General features: G+C 33.7%; 1 protein-coding gene across 1 annotated transcript in view; it reads left to right on the top strand.

The window, feature by feature from the left end:
• Window positions 1-4,844: 4,844 nt before the first annotated feature.
• Window positions 4,845-14,428, top strand: part of MAPk-Ak2 (MAP kinase-activated protein kinase 2) — a gene marked incomplete in the record, with an annotated part of 43,387 nt that continues 33,803 nt past the window's right edge. Inside the window, 5 exon segments of the mRNA XM_067053476.1 lie at window positions 4,845-5,046; window positions 7,687-7,826; window positions 7,917-7,981; window positions 8,589-8,696; window positions 10,342-10,440. Coding sequence (XP_066909577.1) covers window positions 4,882-5,046; window positions 7,687-7,826; window positions 7,917-7,981; window positions 8,589-8,696; window positions 10,342-10,440 — 577 coding nt within the window.

The raw sequence follows: 14,428 nt of genomic DNA, 5'->3' as shown, positions 1-14,428 counted from the left end.
TAATAATAATATTTATAAAAAATTTCATACAATAAATGAACAAATCAGAATGTAAAAGAAATTATTTACAAAAATCAAAAACTTAGCATGAAAGAGACAATATTTACAAAAATCAATAACAAGCTTAAAACAAGAAATAGAATAAGTAACTAAATTTTTTGTAATACAATCTAGTATGAGAACACTTCAGTTTTTATATTGTCATTGCCAGAAGTTTTAATTCTTCAATATGGACAGTCCTCTTATTGGGTTCTCTGATACTTTCTATTGTAACAATATTGTGTTTCCTTATAATTATCACCCTCAATGGACCATCGTATCGCTGTATCTCTTTACCCCTGTTAGATCCCAACTTCCTATATATATATATTTTGATTGCTCCCATCCTATCTGTGACCTTTAAATTCTCCCGAGTTACTCTCCTGGATTTTTCCATTCTTACCCATGCTTTCTCAAACTTTCTTCAAGCTGGTGTCCTAGAAGCCCAAAGAGGATTTCAAATGGTGAAAACCCCGTAACTGTGTGTATGGAATGATTGTATGTCACAATCGCCTTAGGCATTGCCAAGTCCGGTTCCAGTCCCGGGTCAACCTGATATAGTCGAAGATGGTCACTCAATGTGCCATGAAGCCGCTCTATGCCTCCTCTACTCTTAGGGTGCCCTGGTGTGTTGAGATGCCATATTACGTCAAGGTCCTTCATTTCAGTTTGTATCATAGTGTTGTCGAATTCTCTGTCTGAATCTAAACAGATGCGCTGCGGAACTCCGTAAAGCTGAAACCACATTCGGAGAGCTGCCAGCACTGCTTCTGACGACTTATTCTGAACCTGGTGCGCCATTGCCACCTTACTGAAGAGATCAATTATGGTTATCCATTTAAATCCTCTCCATGTGAAAGTGTGGACCTGTAAATGATTGAGCGGTGCATCTGCGGTAGGTGTCTCTTCTTCTCTGACTTTTGGTGGATGTCTGTACTACTTTGTGCGTTGACAAACTTCGCAGTTTCCTATAACTTCTGTGATTGTCTTCTTCATCCACCACCAAAAGTATCTTCTCTTTAACGCTTGCATGGTCTCCGAGATTCCGCGATGATTTGTTGTGCCCTGATGATACGCGACAATCACTTCTCTCTGGCGTTTGTCTTCCCCAACGGTTTCCACCATCAGCTTGCATCCGGCGGATGTCCTGTCCATTCCTATGCGCTCATCACACCATACCCGCTTAATCTTCTCCCAAACGATTTCATTTCCCACGCACAGGTGACACTTTCTTCGAGGCTTAGAGACATTCAATATTTTACAGATCTGGTCATTCTTAATGCCTAGCAGCGACCAAATCGTGGTGATATTGCTCCTCCCTTAATTGCTGCACTCAAACTTTAGCAATCTAGTGGTCCTCGTCTTCCATAAAATCTGCGCCTCTTGTCGTTTATTTTGTCCTCCAGTTCCCTCATATCTACTGGTCTTCCTTCCTCCGAGCTATCGTTAGACGAAGATTCCGATAGTTCTCCGGCCTCCTCTTCTACTGCATTTACAGTAATTGCTCGAGACAACCAATCGGCTACGACATTTTCTTTTCCTGGTTTATATATTATTATATAGGAGCTCCTTCGAACGCGTAATCCTAGCCGAAGATTCCTTCAACTTCACCACCCATTGAAGATGCCTGTGGTCAGTGTGTATCCTAAACCTTCTGCCAAATACACAGGGCCTAAAGTGGTCAACAGCCCACACTATTCCCAATAGCTCTCGTTCTAGTGTGCTGTATCTGGCCTCCGGCTCTGTTAGGGGCCTACTGGCATATGCCACTGGGCGATCTCCCCCTTTACCATCCTGAGACAAAACCGCTCTCAATGCATACTCACTCGCATCTGTAGTGATAGTGAATTGCCGAGTGAAGTCTGGGAAAGCAAGCACCGGCTCCTGCTGTAGCTTCTTTATGCACCGCCTTATATTGTCTTCCACCAGCGGAGTGATGATCACCTTCCTGCCTTTCTTCAGAAGGTTATTGAGTGGCACGAGGTACTCAGCCATTTCTGGAACAAATCTCCGGTAATAATTTAATGTTCCCAGTAACCTCCGAACTCCCTTCACATCCCTAGGCACTGTCATCTTCCGTATAGCTGCGATCTTATCTGCGTCGGGTTTAACTCCTTCCCCGGAAATCGTGTGGTCCAAAAAATTTATTTGTTCCTGTCCCAACGATGATTTCTCTCCCGATAATTTGAGCCCGAATTGCCTGATTCTCTGGAATACGCTGTGTAGATGTTGCACATATTCGTCTTCGTTTTTACTGAGCACTAGCAGATCATCCATATAGATCTGCATATAGAAAAGATTTCTCAATTCCTCTTAAAAATTCGTCCATTAGGCGCTGAAAAGGTATGGGAGCATTTTTGAGTCCAAACGGCATTCTTGTAAATTCGTAGTGGCCCCTCGCGAAAGTGAATGCCGTGTTATGTTGATCCTTAGAGTGCATTTTAATCTGATGATATCCGGCCTTCAAGTCCAATGTGCTGAATACCGTTGACCCACTCAGCCTGTCCAAAATATCTTCAAATTTGGGGATCGGATACTTCTCGTCTATGGTATACTCATTGAGCTTCCTATAATCTATCACCACTTCAATACCGATATCAGGAGGAGGAGGAGGAGGAGACTGCAGTCAGAACATTTGGAGGAACCATAAGCCACTTCAGTTTGCATTCCAGCAGAAACCAGAGACTTCTACTCCCCTGTGGATTCGGTTTGTGAATTTTATCAGCTAGTTTAGTACTCAACAGTAAAGCCTGCACAAGTTCGTTATCTATGGTGCTACTAGGACTGTGTTCAGCCGTTTTGGATGGCAACCTCAAAAGTGCGGCAGAAATGACCAATGGAAAACCCCTGTGGCTACCGGGCGAACTACTGGAGAAGTGAAAACAAAAAATCACAGAAATTTTCATCAAGAAAGCCAGAAAGCACTTGGAGAGAATCAAGCCAGCTCCCAAACGAATGTCCACGGCTCAGTGTTTCATGCAGCCGGAGCTGAAATCAAGCACTTACGTTTTTGTACAGAATGACATGGTCTAATGGTCAATGACTCCACTGTATACTAGACCCTATAAGGCTTTGAAGAGAGACCAGAAACATTTGTCCCCTCCAATTGCCCAGTGTACCCAAAACCGTTACGATTGACAGGCGGAAACCAGCATTCTTACAACATGACCAAGACTTTAGTACCAACCAACCGGAATCTTTGTCAGTTATCCCCTGACCACCACCAAATTTAATGTAGCATCAGCGCTAATCTCCATCACTATATATATGTCTCCATACTTAGTTTAGCCAGCATTAGAGTACGTTTCATTAGCTCAGCAGCATTTGTTATGTAAACATTCTTGTTTGTATTATACCAATAAAGTTTTTTTAAAGTGTTTCGTGAGTGATTGTTCATATTTGTCGATGCCGACTGCATACAATGACCCCGCCGAGGAAGACTGCGGTGCTTCCGAGACAAGGGTGACCAGAAGCGGAAGAATTGTCAGGTCCCCCGGTTCGTTTCTCCGTAGCGGTCATTGGAAGGGAGGTGATGTAACGGTGTAATTTCAATAAGTTTATCAAAATTGATTGATTTTTAATATACAACACCTGTTCTAATTATTCAATTATTATTGTGATTCATTCTTGTTATAATGAATAAAAAAGTAAATACGTTTTTTCTTGTTTGTTACTTCAAGACTTATTGAAAACACCTTGTTTAGTACTGAAACTTTTTTGTTTATTGAGTGTTAGGTTGTGGCGTTGATAAAATACACCAAACTATTATAAACTACGTTATGGTAGTAACAAATTCTTTATTTTAAATTTTTATTGAGATAAAGTTTTTAAACACCAATATTTTGATCCTGAAAAATAACAATTTTTGAACATGTTTTGATAAATATTAATACTATGACAGTATTAAAGATAATTATACATTCAATAATACTAATTTGAGCACAGGATTATATTTTCATTTTCAATACACTTTTACCAAAGTTGTTATAACAATATTTGTCGTCATCTATTTGAGTGTAATTACTAACATTTTGTACGAATCTTGTCGAAAATTCAATATCCTACTAGACTGATTAGTATGTATTTTTTTAGTAAACCACACACAAAAAATAGTAATTAAGGAAAAACAACTGAAACTTTTTTTTTTTTACATTTTGTAAATACTGTTGACTCCGTATCTCAATCGTAGCTTAAAATGTTACATATGAAACTTAGAGAAAATTTAACGATCTTTAACATTGGTGAAAACATAGTTTTGTCTATATTAATCTGGAAGCAAGTTAACGAGCAAAACTCGAAAAAGTGCCTTTGCTTAGCAGTTTTTCTAAGACAGCGGAAAATCCACCTGTGTAAGGAGGCCGGAAACTATAATCGGATCAATAACTATAGCATACCCGAAAATCCCTTCTTTGAGTTATCTCTACTGAGCAGAAGATATTTGGAAACATTCAGAGTTTTTAAAATTTTAAAAATTGAGAATAAATAAAATTACCACAAAAAGCATGATAAAAGTAGTTTACGTTATGAATCAGGAATTTTTTCAAATTTCGTTTGAAAAGTTATTTCACCTTTTGAAAAAGTAACAAAGCCTTATGTGTTTTGGTGTTATCGAATGGGATCGGGCAGTTTCCTATTTCTAAGTATTTGTCTTTAGACTCTTGTGAGGGATATGCAAAGAAATATGGGAAGTGAGCTCATCCAGAAAGAAACGATATAACAACGAAATAACTTAAAGTTTATTCTAAGAACAATCTATTATTTTGCCGTCTTTTGGATTTAGGTATTTGGACTATTATCTACTTGAACGAATCCTTACTGAACTTTGTTTTTACTCTTTTAGAAATGGATGATGTACAGTATCGAAATAATGCTAATATTAGCAAATTCATCAAAACAAATAATATAACTGAAGATTACAATATTTCAAGTACGGTTTTAGGTTTAGGAATTAACGGGAAGGTTGTTCAGTGTTATAGAAAACAGACAGGTGAATTGTTTGCCTTAAAGGTTAGTACTAATCAATTATTTCTAATATTACAATTTGAATTGGAAGAAGATAGTTGACCGCATGAAGTAGTTTGTAGGAAGATTGTCCAGGTGGCAGTCAATAAAGGTACTAAAATGGTAAAAAAAAACTTTGTTGTTAACCAACATTTCACCCAATTTTGCAGGGCTCAACTAGTTGTCATATTTCTTTCAATTTAGACAGGCCTGAAAGTAAGGTGAAACGTTGGTTAACAATAAATATTTTTTTAACTATTTTGGTACCTTTATGGACCGCTACCCGGACTATCATCTTACAAATTACAATTTGAAGATTAATTATCGCACAACCATTGTGAAGTCTAAGTAATGTTGTATTATAAAATATATACACACACACATACAGTAGTATATTTCTGATCTCTTTTTACTATTTCTGAATTAGATTGAATATCCTATAAGGTAGTAACTGATTTGTCAGAAAATGTAGTTTCATTAGGCATTTATAGTAGATGAAGCAAAGTAAAGAAATAAAAGCAAATCATTTTCAGATATCCTCGAGGAATTTTTGAGATGTTACTTTTGGAATTAAAAAAAAAAAGAAGAATTTAACTTCATTTTATCAGTTTTCCAAGAGTATTCCCAACTTTGCAAAGAGATAATGAGATTAGGAGATGAGAAAAATATCAGATTCATACAATAAAACTAGTATACTCCATGTGAAATTCCTTTTCCCGGGCACTTACATTGATCAATTCCTGGGCATACTGTACGAAAGAGCGATCCTGGGGTGCTCCTTCCCTCTTTCTAATCTCCTTGGCTAACTGGACTTTTAGGTGGCCAGGAACATCATGCGCCCTTGCACCTGGTCCATTTCCATCATTTCGCTGAACTTGTCCGTAATTTGGTTATATTGTGAGAGCAGTTTGGCGGCATACTGTCCACTGGACTGCCCCTGTCTCTTCCTCCCTCGGAACATTTGATAGATGTCCTCTTCCGGGGTCCAGCGCCCCCCTTCTAATGCTTCTTCAGCCTCTCCTTTACCTTGCTCCATGATGTCCCTTTGTCCGCTTGGATCTGGTTAAGGATGCATCTCTTCACCTGGCAGACCACTGCAGCCTTCAGTTCATCGGCGTCCCCGCTGTCCAGAAGATCTTCTGATTTTTTCGCTTATATTCTTCCTATGACACGGTCACAGCCCTTAAGAAAGTGGTTTAGTTACCTACATAATTACTATAATACCAGAACTATTATAATTTATTATATTATATTATATAAACGCCCCTCTCCAAATGCCTTCTTCAGCCTCTCCTTTACCTTGCTCCATGACATCCCTTTGTCAGGGACATAATTATAATTACCATAGACAAGGAAAATATTATTTTGGACACCCTAGGAATCATACATTATCAGCTGCATGGGAATTAGCTCTGAGATTATTCATTGTTTTATTTATTCATTTTAGTATGTGGACCTGTCGATTTGTGTATTTTAACTTAATTATTCATTAAATTATTTTATTATTATTATTATTATTTTTATTTATATATTTATATTTTTAAAACTTATTTATCCATTCAAGTATTTCTTTTAACCAAATTTTTATTATATTTTCCTTTAAATCTATGTATTAGTTTTGTTTTGGTAAAATGTATTTATTTGTTTGTTTTTATGTAAACTGATCTACTGCTGTCACTATTATTTCTCTGGTTTGATCTCACATCGCTGTCTAATAGTGAATTTGTTTATCAGGTCACTGGAAAGGATCTGAGAGGTTAATCAAATGAAATAAAAATTGTGAAATGGTGAAATGGAAGGGACAAGAAAGGGAAAGAAAAAAGGAATGAATTGAAATATTTGTATTTAGTGTATAGACCGAAATTGATTGTAAAAGGAAACTGTAGGGAAAAAATTGTTTTCTTTCCATTTTATTATACCATGTAATTTATATATGTCCGATTATGGATTATAAGTATGCTGTGTGATATAGCAACCTGATGTATTTGGGCAGCATATATGAATAAAGTATTTCTCTCTCTCTAAACCTGAATGTACACCGAACTTTTCATAATGAGTTGATTAACACATTAACTTTGGTATCAGGCGCCGTGTTCCAATACTCTCTTGTAATATACTCTCTTGTTATAATTGTAATTGATTGTAATAGGAAACTGTGGGGGAAAAAAAAAACTGTTTCCTTTCTTTTTTATTATATCATGTAAATATATATGTCCGATCACGGATCGATTAGTATGCTGTGTAATGTAGCAACCCGATGTATTTGGGCAGCATGGATGAATAAAACATTTTTCTCACTCTTATTATTGTGTCTAAGCAAAATAACTTCTTATGTCAGAAATTTGAGTCATTTTCTTAAGAGGGTTATGTGCATACTCCTGGCTATTTCCTTGGCTATACTATACACCATTTTGTTTACCTTTTAATCAGTTTTAATTTTACTATTATATAATCTAAGTTTAATGTTTATTCTGTATACCAGGTGATCATATATATACCTGTGTTATGTAGCCGATTTAACTGATGTTTATATGCTGTTACAGTATATTCAAAAGTAAAGATATACATGTGTATTGTTATTACTAACGATGACTGATTGTTAATATTTTCTCTGATACTTTAATAACTTTACATATTTGCTTTCAGGTTTTACAAGACTCCCTGAAAGCTCGACGTGAAGTAGAACTTCACTGGAGAGTCAGTGAATTCAAGCATATTGTTGGAATAATTGATGTTTATAAAAATACATATGCAAACAATAAATGCCTCTTAGTGGTCATGGAATGGTAAATATTAATAAATTGTGGAATTTTATTAGTTTTATTTATTAATTTATTTGTATTGAAATGATTATGTTATCTTATTTATTCTTTTAGTATGCAAGGTGGGGAATTGTTTCAAAGAATACAGGAGAGACAGTCTGGTGCTTTTACCGAAAGAGGTAACATAATTTATCTTGTGGTTTACTTTATTGAATTTGCTCTTACACATATATACATGAACTTGCACAACAAACTATTTCCGATAAAGACGCACATACAAACAAAGGACAATGGTCTAGACTCAAATTTTTTATTAAATATTCAACCACTTATTTTTACTCTTATAATATTGGTAATCTAATTGAATGAAATAAAATATTTGATCAATTATAATTTTTTTTTATGTAAAATATAATTTCACCTGAATATATACTTATTCCCTCCTTTTTTCTTCATGTTGGTCGATGTTTGTAAATGGTTGACCAAGCTGAAGAAATAAATAAGTGTGTTAAGGGTCAAATTTTATCTCAAAAATAAATAAATATTTTCATTAAACTTTACACCCTTAGAAAATAAAAATGAAATTTTTTTCTCCTTATGATACTTATTGTGATTTTAAAAAATGTCTTTTTGTGGGTTTTTATTAGGATTATTATTAAATTATGAAGTTTTTATTAGATAAATCTTGAGTTACTATTATGCTATTCTCTTGGAGTTCTATGTTTTTCATTGCTTGATTTTAATTTAGCTTATACCACATGTTTTATTAATCTCTGTTTCATGAAGAAGCTGCCCAGATCATGCAGGAAATTTGTTCAGCAGTGAAATACTTACATGACAAGAACATTGCTCATAGAGATCTCAAGCCAGAAAATCTTCTATACACCATACCAGGTTGAAATGAATATTCAATTTTTTTCCTTGATTATGTTCTATGGTTGAATCTTTTTTACCATTGGATCCTAATAAATAATGATAGTTATATAAAAATGCTTAGGTAACTTTGAAATTTAGGTAAAAATTCTGTTTTTAGGAAATGACCATTCCTCTCTTTGCAAGATTATTTTCAATTATTGGTTAAAGCAAATCTAGTTTTGTTATTCTGTTTTAATTGAACAGGAGTATTTTTTTTTTCCATAACAGAATTATGGATGTTCCAGTAGTCTAATATAAGCCAATATAAATTTAAAGACCTTTTGAAATTGAGTTGTTTAGTCTCTTGCATTGATATGTTTGATTATATTTTTAAATTATATAAAATGACCAATTTTCTTGCCAATTTAAAAATATCCTATTATTCCGGAATAACGCTGGATCACATCATACATTCTCTGTAACTGATCATTATAAAGTTCTTAATCAATGATTTGATGCCATGGAGGAATGAATAATAAATTATGCTATTGTAATTCAAAATTCTGAAAACTTTTTTTTTTTAATCACCCTAGCTTAGAGACTGGAACAGCTGACTGTTTGCAGTCTAACCATTGTTTCTTAGTCTTAATGTTTCTGCTATACTTCAATTTTTCATCACTAGTAAAAATTCTTTTTTGTGAAAATTCAATGTGTCAAATTTCTACTTAATGTGCCTACTCAAGAGTTCAACTTCTGAGCTTGATGCTAATCTCTTTAAGCTTGATGAGCTAATCTCTTTTTCCACACTAAACAGCCCATCATTCACAAGTTCTCTTACCAACACAACAATTACTTTTTGTTGGGTCTTCCTCAACAGAACCTTGCAGGCCTCTTTTACAAACGGTTATTTTCGTCAAGAACCCTCTTTCCTTTGGATGTTACAAGTTACAAGGTTTGGAACTATCTGCTCAGAGGTTGTTCACTAACAGCAACCTCTCCTTTGAATTATTGCACCAGAAAGGTTGTTTAGACTGTGGCAAAAATTATATTTCCAATAATAGCATATTTTTAATAATATTTCAAGTTTTAGTGACATGTTTGACTGAATGCCTGTGATAAAAGTGATATGAAGCCTAATTGGATTTGAATAAGAAATAAAGCATATCAGCAGGTTACAATTTTTGAGAAAATGGAATCTGTCACTTTTTAATAACTGAACCTATTACCTTGCCTCTTCATATGTATGTTATATTGGTGTGATAAATATCATCATGCTATTTGTCATACCATGACACAGCTACTTTCTAACCTTGAGATGAATGACAGGAAGCCACTATAATCACTGTTGCAACCTAATTGGAACAAAGGTCTCAATTGTTTAGGAGCATTATGAATTTGGCTTTCGTCAGTTAATATTTACATGTGTCACCCTGTCCTGCTTAAGCGGAATTTCGTGAGCTGTTCTTCCTGGAAAAAAAATTAACCCATTTGTACCAGTCCCCAGACCAGTCCAAAAATTACCAGCATCTGTACTTACTAATTTTACTATACCAGTAATCTGCTGCTATGTCTTGGCATCTTTGGCTCCATAGGAAATATATGTACCCTGTGAAACTCATCTCCAATTTTGAAACCATATCTTTTTTTTATTCGTTATTTTAAATTGTATTATGCTTAATTTTAGATGAAAATGGAATTTTAAAACTGACAGATTTTGGATTTGCTAAAGAAGTATTTACAAATGATAAGCTTGAAACTCCGTGTTACACACCATATTATGTTGGTTAGTATCAAAGTTATGTTTTTATTTTTTTTATTCTGTACTGTAGTAATTAAATAATTATTCTTTAGATTTTTATAGTATGATATAAATTTTTTACTACACTTCTGTATTTTGCGCAATTAATCTGTTAATATAAATTATTATTATTATCATCATCATCATCATCATCATCTTCATCATCATAATTATTATTGGAGAAGTTTGTCAGGGAGTACGGTCAGCAAAGAACAACATAAATAAACAAAAAAATATTTATTTATTTTGTTTATTTATGTTCTTTGCTGACCTCACCCCCCCCCGACAAACTTCTTCAATCATTAATCTACGGTTAACTATCTACACCTTATTATTATTATGTGGGCGACAGACCATGGAGGTCTAAGTCATTGCATGATGTATTTCCTATATATAATAAATGTATTTCCTAATACATCGCGCGTTTCTTGGCGTGGTTTTTTTATAGGGTGGGTTCGTCTCTCCCATGCCTATTTTTGTGAGTGCTACCCATTGGCTAATGAAAAAGTTGATGGGCTAAAAGTTGTGAGTGATTTTTGCATTATTTTAAGGTTAAAAAAAGCCCGGGTGGGACCGGGATTTGATCTGATAACCTATGGGTTGGTAGACTAGCACGTTGCCACGCTGCTACCACTGCCCCCGTTAGATAAACAGTTTGTTTATCTAATAGTGTAGTTTTAATCTAAAATTAAAGTTTTAAAAATTAATGAAGTTCTAAAAGAATAGGGTGATTTTGACTTGAATTTTATGACCTAAGCAAAATAGCCTGTAAAACATTTTTTTAAATTTGATGTGAGTTGTGAATTTATATTTAAGATTGTCCTTGAGGATGGCCGAAATGATGGACTATTAATATAATAAAGAATTTGAGACTTAGTAAGGATACTATTTGATTTCTTTAATAGATAAATACCAGTTTCAAGAACTTGAATAAATTATATAAAATAAATTACTACAATAATATAATGTAAAAGATTTATCAAGTTAGGATAGGAATCAATTAATCTTTATTATACTTTCTTTTTTTTTTTTTTTAAATTTGACAACTGAGGTATGTGAGCACTGACTTACTGTCATGAATCAGAATCTTAGGACTTGTGCCAACATAAGTCAATACTATCATCACACCAGAGAGTACATGTTGTGTACAGGATTTGGATGGCCTAGGCCAGGATATTTTTCTTATGCTTAATTTTTGCATAAACACGAAATCACAATATGTACATATATATTGTAATATTAAAAAATTATTTAAAATAAAATAAAAGGAATATTGATAGTTTGAACTTAATTATCATATCTTAAGTGCAGCTTGGGTTCAAATTAAAAGCTTTAATATTAAATAGATAGTAGAATTTTATTTAAATTTTATAACATTTTAGACTATTAATCTCAAGGCGGATTTCTATGCAATCAGAACATACATTTAGCTACTAATGACACTGAATTAAATTATTTATTAGCTACTTCTACCAGTCTGCTTCAATTCTATTTATTATCAAGCAACACTAAGCAATTACTCTATGTCTTTGTTCTTAACAAACAAACACTCACTAACTGTAAAGAAAACATTTTGTCTTCTTTCCAAAAATGCTATTTCTAAAGTTCAACAAAAGATTCTCTTCATCTCCGCTCACAGGAGACATCCTCTCATCAGGCGATCCAAGACAAAGTGTACCTTTTTCTTCTTGGATGACTCTTTGATATCTTCTTTCTCTAGATGTCTCACTGAGGGAGACAAAAGATGTTCATGACCTCTTGCATCCAGGATAAGTCCTCCCTATCTCGCCTAACAACGACAAACAAAAACCAAGTTTTCGTCCTTCCCCTTCTCTAGATGTTAGTTCTCAACATCGATTGTAGCACTATAGTTTTGAGTTTTTTTATATGATTTTCTTTACGAATAATTTTCTTTAATACTTATTCTTGACTTCTATTTTTTCTTAAATTTACTGTAACTACAGTTATGATGGGATGTTAAAAAGTTTTTAAAATATTTGAATCTGCTCAACATACCCTCTATTAAATGGACTTTTTGGAGGACACACGCTGCCATCTTGGCTTTGTTTTGAATAACATATTTATTATAGAAAATTAAAATTGGTTAGCTTGATTTTTGGTTCAACAAAACAAATGAACAATATTTAACATTGATACATAAAAAATAAAAACATAACTAAAATCATTCATATATAAAAATAACTATTTATTTATAAAAGAGGATATTACTAAATATATATATGTATAAATTATGATTAAATTGAACATAAGAACTAAAATAAAAACGGGGGTTTGAGCCAGAGTAACACAGCACACAGATTCGTGAACAATTAACTTTATTCTAGAAAACATCTGGTATCCATAGAAACATTAAGGTTATAAACATGAAGGTTCACTAAACCTACTAGTAACATAGTTCTTATTATTGTTTATAGCTTACGCACAGCTAACTTGTATATATTGTAATATCCTCTTTTATGAGAAAATAGTTATTTTTATGTATAAATGATTTTAGTTATGTTTTTATTTTCTATATCAACGTTAAATATTGTTTATTTGTTGTGTTAAATCAAAAAAACAAGCTAACCAATTTTCATCGTCTATATTAAATACGTTATTCAAAACAAAGCCAAGCATGAGTCCTTCCAAAAATCTGTTGAATCGCGGCTATGTTGAGCAGATTCAAATATTTTACAAACTTTATTTAACTTCCCATCATAATTGTAATTAAACTAAATAAAGCAAAAATAGAAGTCAAGAAAAAGTGCTAAAGAGTGATATTCAGAAAGAAAATCATTTGCTAACACCCGAAACTGTTGTGCTACAATCGATGTTTACATGGAACATCAAGACGATTCAACGGACTTTTTGCAGGACACATGCCGCCATCTTGGCTTTGAATGATATCTTTTGTGACTGTATATTTTACTGAAGAAAATTGGTTAGCTTGCTTTTTTGATTTAACACAACAAATAAACAATACTGAAACAATATACATAAAATATAAAAATATAACTTAAATCATTATATATATATATATTATAATATATATATGTATATATATATATATATGAGTTACAGCCTTTGTCGCATCTGTGGTAATCGTGAATTGCTGATTAAAATCTGGAAAAGCTAATACTGGCTCTTGCTGCAACCTCTCCATGCACCATCTGATATTGTCCTCCATCATCTGGGTGACGATCATCTTCCTGTCTTTCTTGAGTAGGTTGTTGAGTGGAAGGAGATACCCCGACATTTCTGGGACAAATCTCCTTTAATAATTTATAGTCCCCAACAACCTCCGAATTCCTTTTATGTCACTAGGTACCGGCATTTTCTGGATAGCTGAAACTTTATCCGGGTCTGGTTTAACTCCCTCCCTAGAAATTGTGTTACCCAAAAAACTTATTTGTTCCTGCCCCAGCGCCGACTTTTCCCCCGACAATTTGAGGCCAAAATTTCTTTTGAATCCAAAAAGCGCAGGACCGTTCATATTGAACAACTTAAAGTCCCACTAACTGAAACACCTGCACAAGAGTTATCTGGAGTGTCCTCATCTCAACTTATCTGTTGTGTTATGTTTTCTTAAGTGGTGATTTAATTTATCTTAGATTATATCGATGTACTGAATAAATTACGTTGCATTTTTTTTTTAATTGTATAAATTCATGATTTTATTTTTGTTTTGCTTTACTTTTAGTTTGTAATAAGTGTCAATCTTTTGTTTTGTTTATTGTATATACTTTATTGTAAATACTCATTGTTGTATTTTATATTAATTTATTGTATAGTTGAAGTTTACGAGGATTGTTCGTAAACTGGTGGGGGAAGTTACAGCCTTAGTCAGCTGTTACTTTGATGTCAGCTGACTGAGGAGATCAGCTGATCAAATGTATATAAAGAGATGTACCAAACCCAATAAAGTCAGTATGTTACAGCAGTTCAAACACGTTACATCTTATTCCTTCTTCTC

The sequence above is a fragment of the Halyomorpha halys genome, unplaced genomic scaffold, assembly GCF_000696795.3.
Source record: "Halyomorpha halys isolate HHAL.00 unplaced genomic scaffold, Hhal_1.1 Scaffold700.1, whole genome shotgun sequence".
NCBI classification, from domain to species: Eukaryota; Metazoa; Arthropoda; class Insecta; order Hemiptera; family Pentatomidae; genus Halyomorpha; species Halyomorpha halys.
This window is presented reverse-complemented; position numbering and strand designations above follow the sequence as displayed.